This window comes from Tupaia chinensis, unplaced genomic scaffold (assembly GCF_000334495.1).
Source record: "Tupaia chinensis unplaced genomic scaffold, TupChi_1.0 Scaffold000206_1, whole genome shotgun sequence".
Lineage (NCBI taxonomy): Eukaryota > Metazoa > Chordata > Mammalia > Scandentia > Tupaiidae > Tupaia > Tupaia belangeri.
This window is the reverse complement of record NW_006159681.1, coordinates 2,743,537-2,761,673: the sequence shown is the minus strand read 5'-3', so window position 1 is coordinate 2,761,673 and position 18,137 is coordinate 2,743,537. Positions and strand designations below refer to the sequence as shown.

At 39.6% G+C, this 18,137-nt stretch overlaps 1 protein-coding gene and 1 pseudogene across 1 annotated transcript in view; both read left to right on the top strand.

Moving 5' to 3' along the window:
* RTTN (rotatin) overlaps window positions 1-18,137 on the top strand; it is a 181,333-nt gene that overhangs the window by 8,819 nt on the left and 154,377 nt on the right. The window contains 5 exon segments of the mRNA XM_006147227.3: window positions 1-36; window positions 990-1,140; window positions 8,005-8,167; window positions 10,581-10,762; window positions 14,195-14,310. The exon segment at window positions 1-36 is cut by the window's left edge and continues 6 nt beyond it. Of these exon segments, the coding sequence (XP_006147289.1) occupies window positions 1-36; window positions 990-1,140; window positions 8,005-8,167; window positions 10,581-10,762; window positions 14,195-14,310 (648 nt within the window).
* On the top strand, window positions 4,904-6,398 carry LOC114007598 (coiled-coil domain-containing protein 34 pseudogene; annotated as a pseudogene).

Sequence of the window (18,137 nt, the reverse complement as noted above, 5' to 3'; positions counted from 1 at the left end):
GCTGAGATTTTTCTTCAAAGGCCAAAAATTGTTCAGGTGAGTTTCCTGTGTAATTGTTTTAGATTTTGAAATAGAGAATGTTCTGCAATAAAACAAATTTTGCAGTGTAGGAATCCTTGGGAAGAGAATTTTAACTGAAGTGTCAAAAGAATGAAATTCTGGGCCATTTAAACCATGCATTCTTTAACTTCTTTGTCAGTTACAGTTCTTTTGTGAGGTGATGCTCTCATTTGACACCTGCAGTCAATTTGGCCACCTTGAATTCTTGTTTATGGGTTATGTAAAGGGGAGAAAGGACTTTAGGAATTCAGGTTGGAGAGGAGCAGCTCAGAAATAGTAGGATAGCATTTTTTTTGTGTATCTAGTATGTTTAAGTAACAGCACTGTATGCTGGGGAAATACAGTATCACTGGGCAATATAGATGGATTATTTTCTTTTGTTTAGTTTATTGTTTATATATTATAGGAAACAGACTCAGGGTGGGGATGGCAGCATGTCTACAGCCTCTAGTAATGTGTCAGCATTCTTACTTCACACTCAAGGGTGGAGTGGACTCCAGTGAATGGCAGCTATTAACACATACTGTTGCAGTTGGCAAGTGGTAGCAGAGCCAAAGCTGTTAATTGCCAAAATGTGCAAAATGATTTAGATGTTTGAGATAAAAAAGGCTTGCTGTGATTTTCAGAAAGTACTATTATGTTTTGTAATGTCCTAAATGGGGAATAATTCCTGTCTTCTCTCAGAATGCATGTTTAGTTTACAGGTTTTACAAACAAGAAACACTGACTAATCTGTTTACATTTTATTAGCTCGACCCATCTTCTCGCATTATGGTAAATCATTTCTGTCCATTTCTGCATCTTATGTCCTAAATATTTAGCAGATATTTCCATTTCCTTTGATTATTCACTTACCCCTATTTAAACTCCGTGTCTTTGGAAGGCAAGCACTTAGTTCCCTCCGTCATTTTCCCTGTTCTTTATTTCAGAGCCTTTTATCTCTGTTGAAACTGGCGTTTGGAGGAGACGGGAAACACCGCCTGGCATTGCAGTCAGTGTCCTGCTTGCAGCAGCTGTGCACGTATTTAAGAAACAGACTTAACTTTCACCGAGATCCAGGCTTTTTCTCTAATAAACAAGGTGTTGTGTCTACCGGCTTTATTTGCAGATTCTTCAGAGCACTCCTTGTTATGCTTACTGCTTACTGTTAGGGTTTATTGTGTAAACTGCCACTCCTAAATACAATTCGGTTATCATCGTTGAATACAAACTGGGTGAATGGTAGAACCACTGTGATACTGGATGCTTTTATTTTTTTGGGGGGGTAAGAGACATTTATGAAATGTTTTTCTTTTTTTCCCAGACTTTGGAGATTCTTCAGGAACATAGTATCACTGGGACTCAGGGACTATGATTTCTAGTATGGCTCTTCATGTGGGGCCTTGAGCTTTTCAACAAGTTATATATTCATACATTGTTTGGCTTGGAAAATATTGATTTGTATTTTATGAAGACTATTTTTATGCGACTCGTGATATTAGTCTGGGTATTACGTGATTGCAGTGCCAGGCTGTTCAGAGAAAAAGCACCACCTAATGGCCAAGTGGGATACCAGATGGCCTTGAGGCAGTGTCTACAGTTTATGAGTTCTCTGTGGTTATACAATATGCCTTGCAAGTCAAAGAGGGAGTTATAGTCATTTGTATTCATGCTTCACAGTTAATCCTTATTTTGTTGGGAGTTTCATCAGTCTGTGCTACTTGAATATTTATGCTTTGCGTCGGCTCTGTTCTAGATTTCAAAGGATGTGGGGTCTCTCATTGCCGTTCTTGAGTCACAGGCATTCTGCAAACTGGGAACAGATTGAGAGCACCCCACACTTCAGGAGCACAGAGTTCTAATGTTGATAAAAAGAGTTGTTATCTCTGGAGATTTATTCATGTATTAGATAAATGTTTATTTATCACCTACTATATGCCAGCTGACGTTTTAACCTCAGGGGGAGTGTGGTATAACTGAACAGGTAGGTCCCAGCCCTTATGAGCTTTATTTTAGAAAGGTGGGGATAGATAATAAGTAAGTTCATTTCAGATGAGGAGACAGGATCCAAGAGAATACAGAGTGACAGAACACGACCAGGGAAACGTGCTTTAGACAGGAGGGTCAGAGAAAGCCTCTCAGAATGGGTGTCTTGAGGTATGTCAAGGAGCCATCTACTTGAAGAGCTGCAAAGAATATTCCAGGGAAGAGCAGCGGCCCCCAGGCCTCAGTAGTGAGACGGTGTGGGGTGGTGTGCCGTCAGTTGGGAGGAGAAGAGAGTGAGGAAGATTAGAGAAGTAATTAGGGCAGAGTATATTGGGACTTGCAGATCTGGGCAAGACTTTCACATTTTCTTTGAAGTATAGTGGGATGCTCCTGGAAAGTTTTTTTTTTTTAATCCCTCTGTAAATGACTTTATTACTTAATTATTTTAATTGTGGTTTTATGTATGTGTGTGTGTGTGCATGTACTGGGTTGGCAGGAAAGTCATGATGTATTTTTCCGTGCAAAAGTGCATCATTACTTTAATGACAACTACTTGTGTGTGTACTGTGTTGGCAGAGAAGTCATGACATATTTTTCTGTGCAAAGGTGCATCTTGACCTCCAACAACTATTTGTGTGTGTGTGTGTGTGTGTGTGTGCGCGTGTGTACGTATGTATGCATTTTTTAAATGTACAATAATGTGTGGGAGGATGGTATTAATTATACTCACACTGCTCTACAGCCATCACCATTATCAGTTTCCAAACCTTTTTCTTTTTCTTTTCTTTCTTTTTTTTTTTTTGAGAGGTTTTTTCGCTATAGGGCGCGTGTGCTCACCAGACAGACAGAGAGAGACATAGAGACAGAAAGCGAGAAATCAGCCCCCAGGGGGGATGGTCACGCCACAGTCCCTTCTCCTCCATTCTCCTCTCGAGATCTTGGGCATGCACGCACACGCGCCCAGCGTTAGTTTTAAGCCACTGAGTCCGGGACGTGAACTGTGGTCGACTATGTGGGAGTCCAGCGACATAGCCATTACGCTAACTGCTGGTTCCCCTAAACCTTTTTCTTTAGCTTAAACAGAAATTGGCAGAGAAGTCATGACATATTTTTCTGTGCAAAGGTGCATCTTGACCTCAAACAACTTTTTGTGTGTGTGTGTGTGTGTGTGTGCGCGTGTGTACGTATGTATGCATTTTTTAAATGTACAATAATGTGTGGGAGGATGGTATTAATTATACTCACACTGCTCTACAGCCATCACCATTATCAGTTTCCAAACCTTTTTCTTTTTCTTTTCTTTCTTTTTTTTTTTTTGAGAGGTTTTTTCGCTATAGGGCGCGTGTGCTCACCAGACAGACAGAGAGAGACATAGAGACAGAAAGCGAGAAATCAGCCCCCAGGGGGGATGGTCACGCCACAGTCCCTTCTCCTCCATTCTCCTCTCGAGATCTTGGGCATGCACGCACACGCGCCCAGCGTTAGTTTTAAGCCACTGAGTCCGGGACGTGAACTGTGGTCGACTATGTGGGAGTCCAGCGACATAGCCATTACGCTAACTGCTGGTTCCCCTAAACCTTTTTCTTTAGCTTAAACAGAAACTCCGTAGTCATTAAGCAGTAATGCTCTATTTCTCCTTTCCCCAGAGGCCCTAGTAACCTCAAATTTGCTTTCCTGCTCTGACTCTGTCTATTTAGGTACCACATTTCAGTGGAATTATGTGTTTGTACTCATGTGTCTGGCTTACTCCACTTAGAATGTTTTCAAGTGTCATCCATATTGTAGCACACATCAGAACTTCATTTCATTTTATGACTGATACTTCATTTTATGTGTGTACCACATTTTGCCCATTCATTCATCTACTGAAGGACATGTGGGTTGAATCCACTTTTGGGCTATTGTGAATAACGCTGTAGTAAATGCTGGCATACAAGTGCCTGTTTAAGTGCCTGTTTTCAGTTCTTCAGGGTATACACAGAGGAGTAGAATTGCCGGGTCAGGTGGCAATTGTATGCTTAGATTTTTTAGGAGACTCCAAACTAGTTCCCACGACAGCTGTGCTGTTTACATTCTCCCCACCAATGTATGAAGCTGCCGTTATTCCCGCTTTTGTTTTTTTCCATCGTAACCATTCCAGTATGTGTGAAATAGTTTTGACTTGTATTTCCTACTGAATTTCCATATATTTTCTGCCTGTTTATATATCATCTTTAGATAAATGTCTGTTAAAGTCCTTTGGCCTTTTTTTTTTTTTTTTTTTTTTTAAGTTTTGCTATAGGGCATGCATGTTTACCAGAGAGAGAGAGAGAGAGAGAGAGAGAGAGAGAGAGAGAGATCACCTCCCTCCCCGACAGGGGATGGCCACACTGCATTCCCTTCTTCTTCATTCTCTTGGGATTTGGGGCATACACACACATGTGCCTGGTGTAATTTTCAAGTCTTTGGGTTCAGGACTTGAACTGCACAGTTAGCCACGTGGAATCCAGCCACCTTACTCCCCATGCCTCTGCTGGCCCCCTTTGCCACTTTTTAATTGGGCTCTTTATTTTTTTATTGTTGAGTTTTAGAAGTTATTAATATTTTCTGAATATTAAATTCTCATCATATAGTGGTTCATCAGAAAAGTCACGGTGTATTTTTCTGTTTTTCTATGTAAAAATGCATCATGACTTTTCCAGTGACCCAGTATATATGTATTTATAATTTTCAGGTATTTTTCCTGTTCTATAGGTTGTCTTTATACTTTCTTGGTAATGTCTTTTGGGTTTTTTTTTTTTTTTAGATGTTTTTGCCATAGGGCGCGTGCGCTTGCCAGGCCGACAGAGAGACAGAAAGCGAGAAATCACCCCCCGGGGGGATGGCCACGCTGCAGTCCCTTCTCCATTCTCCTCTTGGGATCTTGGGCACGCATGCACCCACGCCCGGTGTGAGTTTTAAGCCACCGGGTCCGGGACTCGAACCATGGTCGACTTCATGGGAGTCCAGCGACATAGCCATTACGCCAACTGCTGTTCCCTTGGTAATGCCTTTTGACGCACCAAAGTTTTTAATTTTGGTGAAGTCCATTTTATCTGTGTTTTCTTGGATTGTTTGTACGTCTGATGGTACATCTAAGAATCTATCGCCAAAACCAAAGTCATGAAGATTTATACCTGGATTTTTTGCTAGGAGCTTTATGGCTTTAGCTCTTATGTGTAGCTTGTTAGTCAATTTGAGTTAATTTTTGGGTACAGTTTGAGTTAGAGATTCTTGGAGAGTTCCAGATTGGGGAGGGATGTAGGCAGCAAGGTGGTAGGAGGCTGCTTCTCCCTGCATCCCGTGCCCTACCTGTGCCATCAGAGCTTCCTGTTTGACACCGATGATGGTGACAGGGAGGATGAAGAGGTGGACAATGGTGCTCATGACTCAGACCAAGATGTCAAATCTGAGAGGAATGGAGTTGCAGGATTGTGCCGGCAGTGAGGTTGAATCAGAAGATAACCAAGAATAAAAACAGGTGTGCTTACCAGAAAGCAGCTTGACACCACGGGAGGGGTAGTGTGTTGACAGGAAAAAAGAAGAATGTGACCAACTGGCTACAACAGGAAGCTCTAGAGGAATTAAATAAGTAGGAGAAAAAAAAGAGGAAGAAAGAGAAAAAAGAAAGAATTGCTGAAGAAAGCACAAGGAAAGAGTTCAGGAAAAAAAATGAACAAAAAAAGAAAGGGGTCAAAAAATAAAGAAATGGAGGGAAAAGCCACAAAAGAACTGGACAAAGAACATTTGCAAGAAAAAGAAAAAGAAAATTACCAGGAATGATTATATAAAAAAATGCTGAAGAATGTGAGGAGAAGAAGAAAGAAAAGGAAAAAGAAAAAGGGAGAACATTAAATTGAATTAGAGGAGAAAAAAGAAATAGAAAAAAATTTAAGGAATGGTTGGAAAAGACAAAAAAATGAACTTTGTAAAAGCTATATTATGCCAGTAGAAAATTTATAGATTTTTACAGTGGAAATTTCTGTCCAGGGCCAGCTTTTTATAATTCCAGTTCCATGAAAACTAGTTCATATGCCCCTCACAAAGAAACAAGGATCTATCAGGAAAGAAGTATAAAAGTTCTGGAAGAAGTCAGCCACACAGGTCACTCTGGTAATTCATAAAGCCAGAAACAACCTTTGCCTTAGAACTCTGAGCAGAATACAAGGTAACGGACGTGGGAAATAGCATGCTTTTCCCTGGAGCTGTTTTATTTGAAAATCGTAAACCTTTCGTTACTGCTCAGTCAGTAACTCAGCATTCTGGGTTATTATTGACGTGAACCAGGTTTCGCATTTGTGTGCGAAGTCCTAAAGATCATTGAAAAAGATATTTTCTACGTTGGACTTTTGTAGACCTCTTAAAGTCGATCTTGGCATATTATTATATTATTTATTTTTTAAGAGGTTTCTGCCATAGGGCATGTGTACTCGCCAAAGAGAGAGACAGAGATGGTGAGCGGGAAAGTGAAAAATCACCCCCCCAGGAGGGATGACCACACTGTAATCCCTTCTCCTCCATTCTCCTCCTGGGATCTTGGGCATGCACACTCATGCTCCCTGCATGATTTTCAAGCCACCAGGTAAGGGATTTGAACCATGGGTGGCCATGTAGGAGTCTAGTGATGTAACCACTACACATCATCTCCTGGCACCGTGGCATATTATTTTGCAGAATAAGCATCTAAATATCTAACAATTGTGTTTGTATTAAATCTGTACCTTAATACTAATAAAACTTAACATTTTTCCTGTTTTCTTTTATACCTTTATGTTTTATTTATGTTTATGAACATAGATTAATTTCTTTAAAAAAGCATTTATAAATTGCATGTTTGAGATAACCTCTTAGAAGAATCTATTCAATCTTTTATATCTTTATGTTTTATTTATGTTTATGAACATAGTCAGATTAATTTCTTTAAAAAAGCATTTATAAATTGCATGTTTGAGATAACCTCTTAGAAGAATCTATTCAAACCCAATAAATGGGTTTGAATCCAAATCAAAATTGGTCTTGGGCTGGCCCCATGGTGCAATTGTTAAGGGGTGTGTATTGGAAACTGGATTCCGATGACTGACTGTGGTTGGGATCCTGGCCACCATGGCTTGAAAAACATGCCGGACTCGTGGGTACACATTTCCAAAACCTGAGGGATGGAGAAATGGAGGAAAGAGATTGTGATATGACCACAGCCCACTGCAAGGTACTTTTTCTGCTTTCCCCTCCCCACCATTACTTTCTCTTTCTCTGGCAAATGCACATTCCCTCTGGCAGATTTAAAACAAAAACAAAAACAAAAAACAGTCTTTGTTGGTGGCTTTTGGTATATTTTTCCTTGTTTAGATATTTTAAAAATTACTAACAGGATGCATGATTATTTATTTATTTATTTATTTATTTATTTTTAAGATGCATGATTTGTAACAAAGAGATAAGGGTTGGATTTTTCAAAGAAAAATTTAAAAGCGTTGCCATGTACTTTGAATCTTAGATTGATATGCAGTTATCTTGAAATACTAATAATTTTTGTTTCATTTAAAAAGGTTAATTATAACTAGTTGGCTAGTTTTAAAATTAACATTATCAGTGCATTATATTTTAATACTAAAACGTTAAGTGATATTTTACTGAGGTTGAAATCACAGATCTTAATCAATACACTTTAAGGATGGTAGTTCAAATGCCTACCAAAAAAACCAAGGGAGTTAATGATGTAGTATTGTTCTGTTTTTGTCGGTGGACACCATTGACTAGAAAGTTCCATATAATCAGGTCAGTTGGGTGTAAACCCCAATGTGCTAAGTGAATGGTTGCAGAAAAGGCTAATCTTTTATTTTTATTTCTGTAGAAGCATGTGTATGATATTAATTTAATGATTTTTGGAAAATGACACATAAATGCTACATAATTGGTGTTTTGTTTATACCAACTGATAATTTTATTCTTTTGTTTTTCCAGACACAGTTTCCCAAAATTCTTCCCTGTCTTATTGTCATGAAGCAAGAGGCACTCATCCTTCTCAGAATCCGTCCCCAGGCAGCAGCCCTCGGCCTTCTGTGGTTGGGCGCACAGGCCAGCGACCCCGAGGAGATGGCCAGGATTGGGATGCAGTGTCCTCCAGGTGACTGGTGGCTGTGTCTTTGGAAATCAGGAAAACTATTCCTTGTCTGCATGTTAATTTCAGAAGGAGATGATTATTTTTCTCTGTCTTTTTTTGAAATATTACCACAAGGTATAGGCTCTGTGTTAAACGACAAGGTCATTTATTACAGTAGGGACAAGTAAACGCTACATTGCCACTCAGTGTTCAGTACACAATGCATACTCGGTGTGTGTGTGTCTACCAAAACAAATGTTGGTAAAACAGTACTCTGATCCATGTTCTACATACTGAACTATATTTTGTATTTTATTAAAAGAGGAATGATATAAACAACTTGGGTTAGAATGATCAATGCTGTGGAATATGATCTACTTTAAAAGCATAACTTTAAATGATAGATACATTTTTGATAGTATTTTCAACACATTTTTGTAAATTAATTATAATTTCAGTGTATTAGTATTTACTGTTGAAAGGAATGATTGGAGAATATTTTTATAAAGCAAGGACTCCTTTAGGTGTACAATTTAGGGTATTTTATTTATTTGTATAAATGCAGATTTTCACTTATCAAGTGTGCTTGAAGCACTTAGTATGGTATTTGTATGTTACCTTGTCTTAAGGATACAGACATGTTAAAAACATAGTTTCTTTAGTGTCATTCTAAAAACTGTTCAGTAAGGTAGACGTGGGTCTGTTGGCTTGATTCTTTCCTCACGGTACTGCTACGATTGCCGCAAGCACAGCCGCTTCCTGCCTGTCATGGGCGGGTGGCTGTGCCGAGTGTTATGTACACTTTGTCTCCCTTAGTTGCCTTCATAACAGTCCTGTGAAAGGACTGGCATTGCTTGTATCATCATCATCTTACAGAGAAACCTGAGCTGGAGAGTTCAGGGCGTTCTGGTTGTTGAAGAGCAGAGCAGGTAAGAGTAGACCAGGCCAGGGCTCTTCATCCTTGTATTGTCGTGACTTTCCTCTCCACCCGCATACGGCTTTCCACCTCTTTGCTAGTGTGCATCATGCTTGTGCATTTTTTTTCTTTTTTGGAGAGGTTTTTTTTTTTCGCTATAGGGCACGTGCGCTCGCCAGACAGAGAGAGACAGAAAGTGAGAAATCATTCCCCCAGGGGGGATGGTCACGCTGCAATCCCTTCTCCTCCATTCTCCTCTTGGGATCTTGGGCACGCACGCACACGCGCCCGGCGTGAGTTTTAAGCCACCGGGTCTGGGATGTGAACCACGGTCGACTACGTGGGAGTCCAGCGACATAGCCATTACGCTAACTGCTGGTCCCATGCTTGTGCATTTTCACTCTCAAGTTAGTAGGTGTTTTTAGGCTCTTTCTGAGTTCAAGAGAAGCTTAGGTAATTTCTATAGTTTAGGATGCTTGGTTTCTTGAAATTGAAGAAATGATAAAAGATAAAATAGGTATAAAATATGAGGAGTTTTTTTTTTATTAAAACAATTTTTTTAATAAAGAGTTTTTTTTTTTTTAGTATACAGGCAAGACAGAGATAGACAGAGAGACAGAAAGCAAGAGATCACTCCCGCAGGGGGAAGGCATACTGCAATCCCTTCACCTCCATTCTCCTTTTGAGAGTTTGGGCATGTATGCACATGTGCCTGGCGTGAGTTTCAAGCTGCCGGGTTTGCTACATGTGAGTCCAGTGACATAACCATTATGCCATCTTCTAGTCCCAAATTTGAGAAATTCTAAATGTTAAATAGCATTAGTGTCTGTCATTCAGCTTCAAATACGGATTAACATCAAAAGTCAAAATTCTGACAGTCTCTAAGTGTGAGGTTTAAACCTTTTGACACCAGTTTTACCCTCACCCCATCAATTTTACCCGCAATAAAAATTTTTTAGTGATGAAAGCCAAGGAAAAGGAAATATTTTATATTTTGGGTACAGTTTCAAAATCTTTATATAATGTTGAAGGTACTAAATCTGTTTTCTATGATGCTTTTCTGGAAACATTCTTCATCATGCTAACATTTGGATTATGTAGAATATTGGGTGACAATTACAAAAAATCTAGGAAACCATATGAACTCTTTAGTTTTGCCTTTGCAAGTTGACTACAGAAGAGCTTGGCTATAAATCTTTGTTTTTTTTTGTTTTTTGTTTTTGTTTTTTTTTTTAAATGAATGGATTATTAGTTCTAATGTTGATTAGTTCTAAGTTGACATGTTTTGAGATCAATTTGAAACATGAAATCTACATGCACTTTGGTTTCAATTGTACTTAAAGTCACCTGTTATTTAATTTCATACATTTATCAAGGTTCATACAAATATGACTAGACTTACTGTAAGAAGCAAGAGAGCTGTGACCAGCACGAGGTTTCTGATGTGTCCGGTGGAAGATGCACAGCGCATCCATGCTGGGCCAAGTCCACACTCAGGGCTTCTCCTCTGCTCACTTTCAGCGGCAGCAGTAGTCATGCTCACGTGAACTCCAGGGTGTCCATCCACTCACCTCTGGATATGGGGCACGTGGACCTGCCAGAGCTGGAAGCTGAGGACATGCTAGAGCTGCAGTTGCAACAGCTCAGTCTCCCCCAGTTCTGCATCTCCGTTCTAGAATCAGCAGCTCCTCTCTTAAGAACAGGTTAGTTGTTTTTGAAATTGTAGTGTCTTATACAACTCGTGTGTGTTTTATATTCTCGTAGGATCTTTCTTTCTTTCTTTCTTTCTTTCTTTCTTTCTTTCTTTCTTTCTTTTTTTCCTTTTTCTGTTATGCGTTAGGGCCTTTGGAATCTCTGTGTACTTGTCCTTTGGAAACAAATTCCTAAGACCTTATTTAGGTCTTCATTACATTTAAATTAAATGTGGATGCCGTGGAGTGCAATTTGTGCATGGGTTTTGTTGGCACAGGCTTCCATTCTTTATGGCTGTCTTAAAGGTAAGCACTGATGGTATCCTGCATCTGGTCTCAGAGAAGGTGGCCTGCTGAGAACAGATCCAAGTGAAACCTTGGCCTTTGTCTTTGGAACCTTGAGTTGCTCTCAGCTATTCACTCTTCTCGTGCTTTTTTTTTTTTTTTTTTTTTTTTTTTTTTTTTTATTAAGTTGTAGGTAGAGGGTACATGTGCTTGCCAGAGAGAGAGAGAGGCAGAGAGAGAAGGTGAAAGATTGCCTCCCAGACAGGATGGCCATGCTGCTATCCCTTCTCCTCCATTGTCCTCTTGGGATTTTGAGCACACATGCACACATGCCTGGTGTAGTTTTCAAGCCACTGGGTCAAGGATTCAAACTGTGAAGTCAGCCGTGGTGGGATCTATCATCTTAAGCACACCATTCTTTTTTATTTTTTTCCCCAAGGGTTTATTGCCATAGGGAACATGTGCTTGCCAGAGAGAGACAGTCATAGAGAAAGTGAGAAATTACCCACCAGGGAGATGACCAGTGTCATAGTACCTTCTCTTGGGATTTTGGGCATGCATGCATATGTGCCCAGTGTGATTTTCAAGCCTCCATGTGTGGGACCTGAATCACAGTCGACCATAGAGGACTCCACTGTAACCACTACTCCACATGCTAGCCCTCCCATTCATTTCATGTTTTTTAAAAGAATTATTTATTTCATTTAAATTTTTTTTTTTTAAATTTTGCTATAGGGCACACATGCTCATCAGAGAGAGATGAGAGAGAGAGAGAGAGAGAGAGAGAGCGAGCGAGCGCATGCGTGCAAGCTGCCAGGTCCAGGACTTGAATTGTGGTCGACTGTGGGAGTCTAGCACCTCAACCATCATACCACCTGCTGGCCTCTCATTTATTTCTTAATTAAACCACGTATTATAAGCAAAACCCACGGGCCAGCAGATGGTATGGTTGTTAAGGTGCTGGATTCCCACATGGCTGCCTGCAGTTTGAGTCCTGAACCTGGAGGCTTAAAACTCATGCCTGGTACATGTGCACGTGTACCTGAAATCCCGAGAGGAAAATGGAGAAGGGATTTGAAGTATGGCCATCACCTCTAGGGGCTGATTTCTCACCTTCCTTCTCTCTATGCCTCTCCAGTAGGCTCACGCATCCGATGTCAAATACCTTAAAAAAGCGGAAAAAAAACAAAACAAAACAAAAAACCCAAAACTTATTTTCTTCCTTTGTAGTAGCTCGTTTTTCATCATGAAAACCCACAAATAACCTGAAATAGACTGAAATACGTACTGCTATTTAGTTGTCATTTTACTAAAGATTGATGCCTACCGCAGGCTAGTAATAAAACAGCAGTCACTGCGTGTTGCGTCTCGCTGCGTGGTGCGTCTCGCTGCGTGGTGCGTCTCGCTGCGTGTTGGGTCTCACTATGTGTTGCGTCTGTTGTGTTCAGCTGTCGTACTTTATGTATTCTCTCAGGCCCTCCTCCCACCAACGCATTTTATCCTGACAACAGTGGTAATTATTGCCCCCTGCCCCCACTTTTACAAATGAGAAAACAGATTTAGAGAAGTCTGGAAACTTACCCAGTCAAACAGCTAAGATCAGGTCACTGAACCAAGGTTCTGAATCCAAAGCCTGTGCTCTTAATGTCACCATGTTACAAGGTAAAGAAAGTTTTGGGAGCATTTAACGGGCTTTATTCTCTTAACTTATATACTAGCAAAATAAAAAGCATGTCTCACATTATGCTTCTTTAAGTCCTGTGGCTGTTTTTGCCACAGGAAGGAATACATTTAGGGAGCATTACATTTTTTTTATCCCGAGGAAAACTGTATGTCCTTACTCCTCACTGAAGGAATAACTGCTTCCAGAAGTTGGGTCTACATATTATTCACATACTTACAATGTGAAACGAAGCAAGATCTGAACTTTGGCATCATAAAGTATATATGTTTGTCTGTCTGGTCTGTGAGAAGAATAGTTTTAGACAATGATTTTGCATTTAACCTTTTCTTAATTTGCTGTAAAAAGTCAGATTGATAATTATAAAGCTATATCTTGGTACATAAAAATCTCTAAATGTTCCCTTGCCCTTTTGTAGTAAATTATTGCATAATTTGTAACTGTTCAGTATCATGCCAGATTTCTAAGAGTGATGACTCCAGCTGTTTAAAAACTAGTCTAGGTCTTTATAATCTGGTAGTTTTATTCACTAGAGTTTAACCTTTGGAATATGGGCTGGGACAGTCCTGCTTGAATGTTCATCTCCCATAGAATTATGGAGAGTGGAATTTCTTTGTTATTCTCTGTGGAGAAAGACAATTAGATTGCTCTGGTGGGTGTGACTCGGACAGCAGAATGTCTTTTTGTTTTTTTTTTTTTTTTGAGTTTAAGGTTAGTACAGATGGAATTTCTTACACTTTCTTCAGCAAATGCCAGCCTGAACATTTGTTCTAGTCCAAGCTTTGCTTTCCCAGCAACCTGTACTCATTTCCGGTGAGGCTTCAGCCTTCCTGTGCTAAATAAAAAAACTTGAGGCATTTTGTCAGTTACATATTACGTGTAACGTGAATGGTCTCTGAATTTGGAAAACCATTTTATTTCGTCCCACAGAGTTTTCAGTTAGTTTATCACCACTCTCTTGAGCGTCTTTCCCACTCACGAGCACATTTGCTTGTCGCCAGGCAGCATTGAGATCAGAACCTAAGTCTTCAGTGGGACTGTATATTGGAATGCTGCTGTTCATCTCTTTCAGCAGTTGGAAAGTCATTTTTTATTTTTTGGAGAGATTTTTGGTATAGGTTGCATTTACGCACCGAGAGACTGAGAGACAGAAAGCAAGAAATCACCCCCCAGGGAGGATGGCCACGCTTCAATCCCTTCTCTTCCATTTTCCTCTTGGGATTTCAGGAACGGATGCACACATACCCAGCGTGAGTTTCAGGCCACCGGGGTCTGGGACTCAAACTGCTGTAGGCCATGTGGGAGTCTAGTACATTAACCACCGCCACCTGCTGGTCTCTAAAGGTGTTTTAAAAAAAAGATACAAAGAGGAATTTTGTGGCATGGCCAACTAGAAAATTGAGCAGTATCATATTCAGCTGTTTATTTGAAAGTTAAGTAACCTTTTTTTCTTACTTTCCTACTATTTGTATTCCTAGGTAGTAGACAGATGATAATAAGAGTTCTGGAATTGCTATCAGAGAATTTGATACTTATTGGCGAAGCGATTTCAGCAGATATCTGGGATGACAACAGCCTTTTTGCTATAGATATGGTGAGAATGTTTTCTTTGGGTTGCATATAATAACATTAGTACTTTGTTTTATTTCGTCTTTGTAAAACTGTTTTCATTGTCTCTTTGGTGTTAAAAAGCTGTTCTTGCTGACACACTGTGTGTCCCAGCCTTACCTGCATCAGATCTGGAACAGACCATTGCTCCAGAGGTTCTGGCTCCTTTTTTTAGTTTCTGTTAACTTTTAATGGGAGAAGGTATACTAAAACCAAAAATAGGCCATAGCTAACAGATGTTGATAGTTTTAAATGAATGTCATATCATCTTTTCCTTTCTATAACAATATGGGAAATAGATATAAAAAATGATGAGTTCATTTTGCTGTTTCTCTGACTTAAAACTTTTATTTCAGTTCTGTATTTTGGCTTGTAGAAAGTGTTAGTCCCTAGCAATATCAACATAATTGATTACTAACTTTAATCTCTAGCATACATAAAATATTATAGTTTAACAATAGCAATAGTAATATCACTGAAACAATAAAGTTCAAGATTCTCTTTCAGTTCTTTTTGATCAAGACTGTCTCACTAAGTACATCCAGTCAAAATACTGTGCCTTCAAGTCACTAGAAAGAATTTTCACCTTTACCAATTCAACATACAGTTGGATTTGTTTAAATAGTTTTCCCCCTTTTTTTTTGCAGAGATTTTTGTTAAAGGGCACATGTGCTTGCCAGAGAGACAAAGAGAGACAGAGCGAGAGAGAAAGTGAGAAATCACTGCGTGGGGCAGATGGCCATGCCACAGTTCCTTCCCCTCCATTCTCCTCTAGGGATTTTAGGCATGCACGTACACTTGCCTGTCATGAGTGTCAAGCTGCTGGGTTCAGGACTTGAACCGTGCTTGACTCTGTGGGAGTCCAGGACCTTAACTACTGTGCCACCTGCTGGCCTCACTTTTGTGAGTTGTTTTCATACAAACTTAACTCCTGCCATTCTGTTTCCTCTAAAGTGTTTTCTCTATTGGCAACTGCTGTGGTATGAGGGTTGTAGCCATGTTGGAAACTTAGGTTGTAATTTAATACACAATGGGGCAGTGCTAAGGAGTGGGGCCTTATGGGAGGTGTTTGGAACTTAGGGGAAGACCCCTCATGAATAATTATGCTGTCTCCAGGAAAGCAGTGAGTTTTTCTTAATTCTGTAAGAGCAGGTTGTTTTAGCAGTTGGCAGTGGGAAGGTCTTCCTCCTTTGCTAGCTGACTTTCTGCTTCTGTCAGCCATGTTGTGACAGAGCACTAAAACCCAGGCAGATGCTGGCCCCTTACCTTTGGACTTCCCAGCCACCAGAAACCTGAGCCAGATAAACCTTTTTCCTCTATAAATCATCCAGTCTCAGATATTTTCTATGATAGCAACACTACCTCACTAAGATAGTAGTCATTTTAATTTCTTCTGGTTTATTCTCCTGATTTTTTAAAAAACATTTTGCAGATGTAGGCAAAATAAACAGAGATTCTTATCTTTTCTACCTACCCTACATCTTACATTAAATGTAATATATATATATATATATATACTGTTTAATAGCTTATTTTTACAACTTAAAAAATGCCATACATATATAGAATGGTAGCTATAGAGATGATTCTATAACTGTACATGATGATTTTTTTTATTCTTTTTTAAAAATGGCTAGATGGTACATGCATTTGCCAGACAGACAGGGATAGCGATACCCCTGTAGGGCCTGATCATGTTGTAGTCCTTCTCCAGCTCTCCATCCTGTCCGGATTTGGAGCATGCATGCACATGAGTCTGGTGTGTTTTTCAAGTCACCAGGACTGGGGTCCAAACTTCGGTAAGCCCTGTGGGATCTGGCTCCCTTTACTGCTAGATGTTGGGGTCAGCCCATCCCGCACTCTGTCTCATAAGGTATGGGTGCTTCATTCTATGTTTATTTACTCAGTCTCTTACTGACGGACGTAAGAGGTAATATGAATTATGTACAGTAAAAAATGTGCTCCTGTCATTTTATACTTGGAAAAGTGTGTACCTAGGGTAGACTTTTTTTATGTGGGATTTCTGTTTCAAAAAGCGAAGGTGAGCCCAGCCACAGTGGTGCAGGTGGCTGAGGGCCGCCACATGATGCTGGAGTCATGTGGGCTCACGGGTCCTGGTAAACCCGAACATGTCTGGCACACCCGTATGCGCCCATGATCCTGGCTGGCTGGGAGGCTGAGGATTAGATTGCTGTGTGGCAAGACATGAAATACATAACTTAAATAAATTAAGTTAAAGTAAATATGTCCCAGCCCTGGTGGTGCACAGTGCAAAGAATCTGCACTCCTTGGGCTGAGACCACAGGGGAAGGCCGGTTTTGATGCCTGCCCAGCCCAAGGCCAGGTTCAGTGGTGTGTGCCCATAATCCTGTAGACTCTGGGAAGCCGAGGCAGGGGGATTATGACATTCTAATGAAAGTAAATTTCTAATTTGAGATATTGTCAAATTCCCTTGCATAGGTATATCATTTATCTACTGGCAGTGTATCAGGACCCAGTAGTGAAGTGTACAGCTAAACCTCAGATTTTGGCCTCTCTGAAAAATGAGATGTGTATGTCAGTGTACTATTTGCACTTCTCTGTGAGTAAAGGTGAGCATCTCTTGGTGTTCTTAAGGTCTATTTGCGTTTTTTTTTTTTTTTTTCTTTTTTTTTGGTCTAAACTGTCCAGACCTTTATCCAGTTTACTCTGGAATCATTGGTCTTTTGCTCCATATCTGCAGTATTTTAACTGCTGTGCTACTGGGCTGACCCAGCATATATTTGCTTCTGTTATTAATTTTGAGTTATTTTTTGTGTATGTTGTGAGGAAGAAAGTAATTATTTTTTCTGCATAAAGCTATGCAAGTGTTTCAGCACTGTTCGTTGGAATGACTGTCCGTCCTTTTCTGAGTTATCTACCAAGAGCATATGTATGCATTTGCTTCAGGACTACATTCCATTTCTCTTTTGATGCCAATACCCAACTTTTAATTATTATAGTCTGTAATAAGCCTTAAAGTCAGATAGATAGTATAAGTTTTTAAACTTCGTTCTTGTTTTTCTAAGCTATTTGGTTAATTTTGGTCCTGTGTATTTCCAGTGTGAATCAACTTATCTATTTCTACCCCCAAAAAGCTAGTTGTGATTTGGAATTGAGTTGAATCTGTAGATTAGTTGGGAAAAATTGACATATTAATAGTTTTGAATCTTCTCATTCATGAACACCATTTCTATTCCTCCATTTATTTAGGTCTCCTGTATATGAGTATTTTAATTTTTGGTCTTTTTCATTGACTGATTTTTTTTTTCTTGTTCATGGATCTTGATATTTAGTATGCTTAGTAATTTCTAATTAGATGCTGGAAATTTTGAATATTACCTTGTGTAGTGTCTTGATTTTAAAATTTTGTTCTTTTAGAAGTCAAGTTCTGTTCTGCCAGTGGTTATTTATGGAGCAGTTTAATTTCTTTAAGGCCTTTTTAAAACTTGCTAACTTGAGTCTAGGGCAGTGGTTTTAAACTGGGGGGCAATTTTGCCCCCCAGAAACAGCAATATCTGGAGACATTTTTGGTGGTCAGAACTAGAGTGTGACATGTAGTAGATAGGAACCAGGGTAACTCTTCACAATGAATTTTTTGAATCAAGATATCAGTAGAGTTGAGGTTGAAAAATCCTGTTTCAGAATAATCTTTACTAGGAATTAAAGTTTCTATCTAGTAGACTCTAGTCTACTAGACTAGAGTAGTCCCTCTACCTGACTAGAGTATTCCCTCTACCAGACTAGAGTAGTCCGTCTACCTGACTAGAGTAGTCCCTCTACCTGACTAGAGTA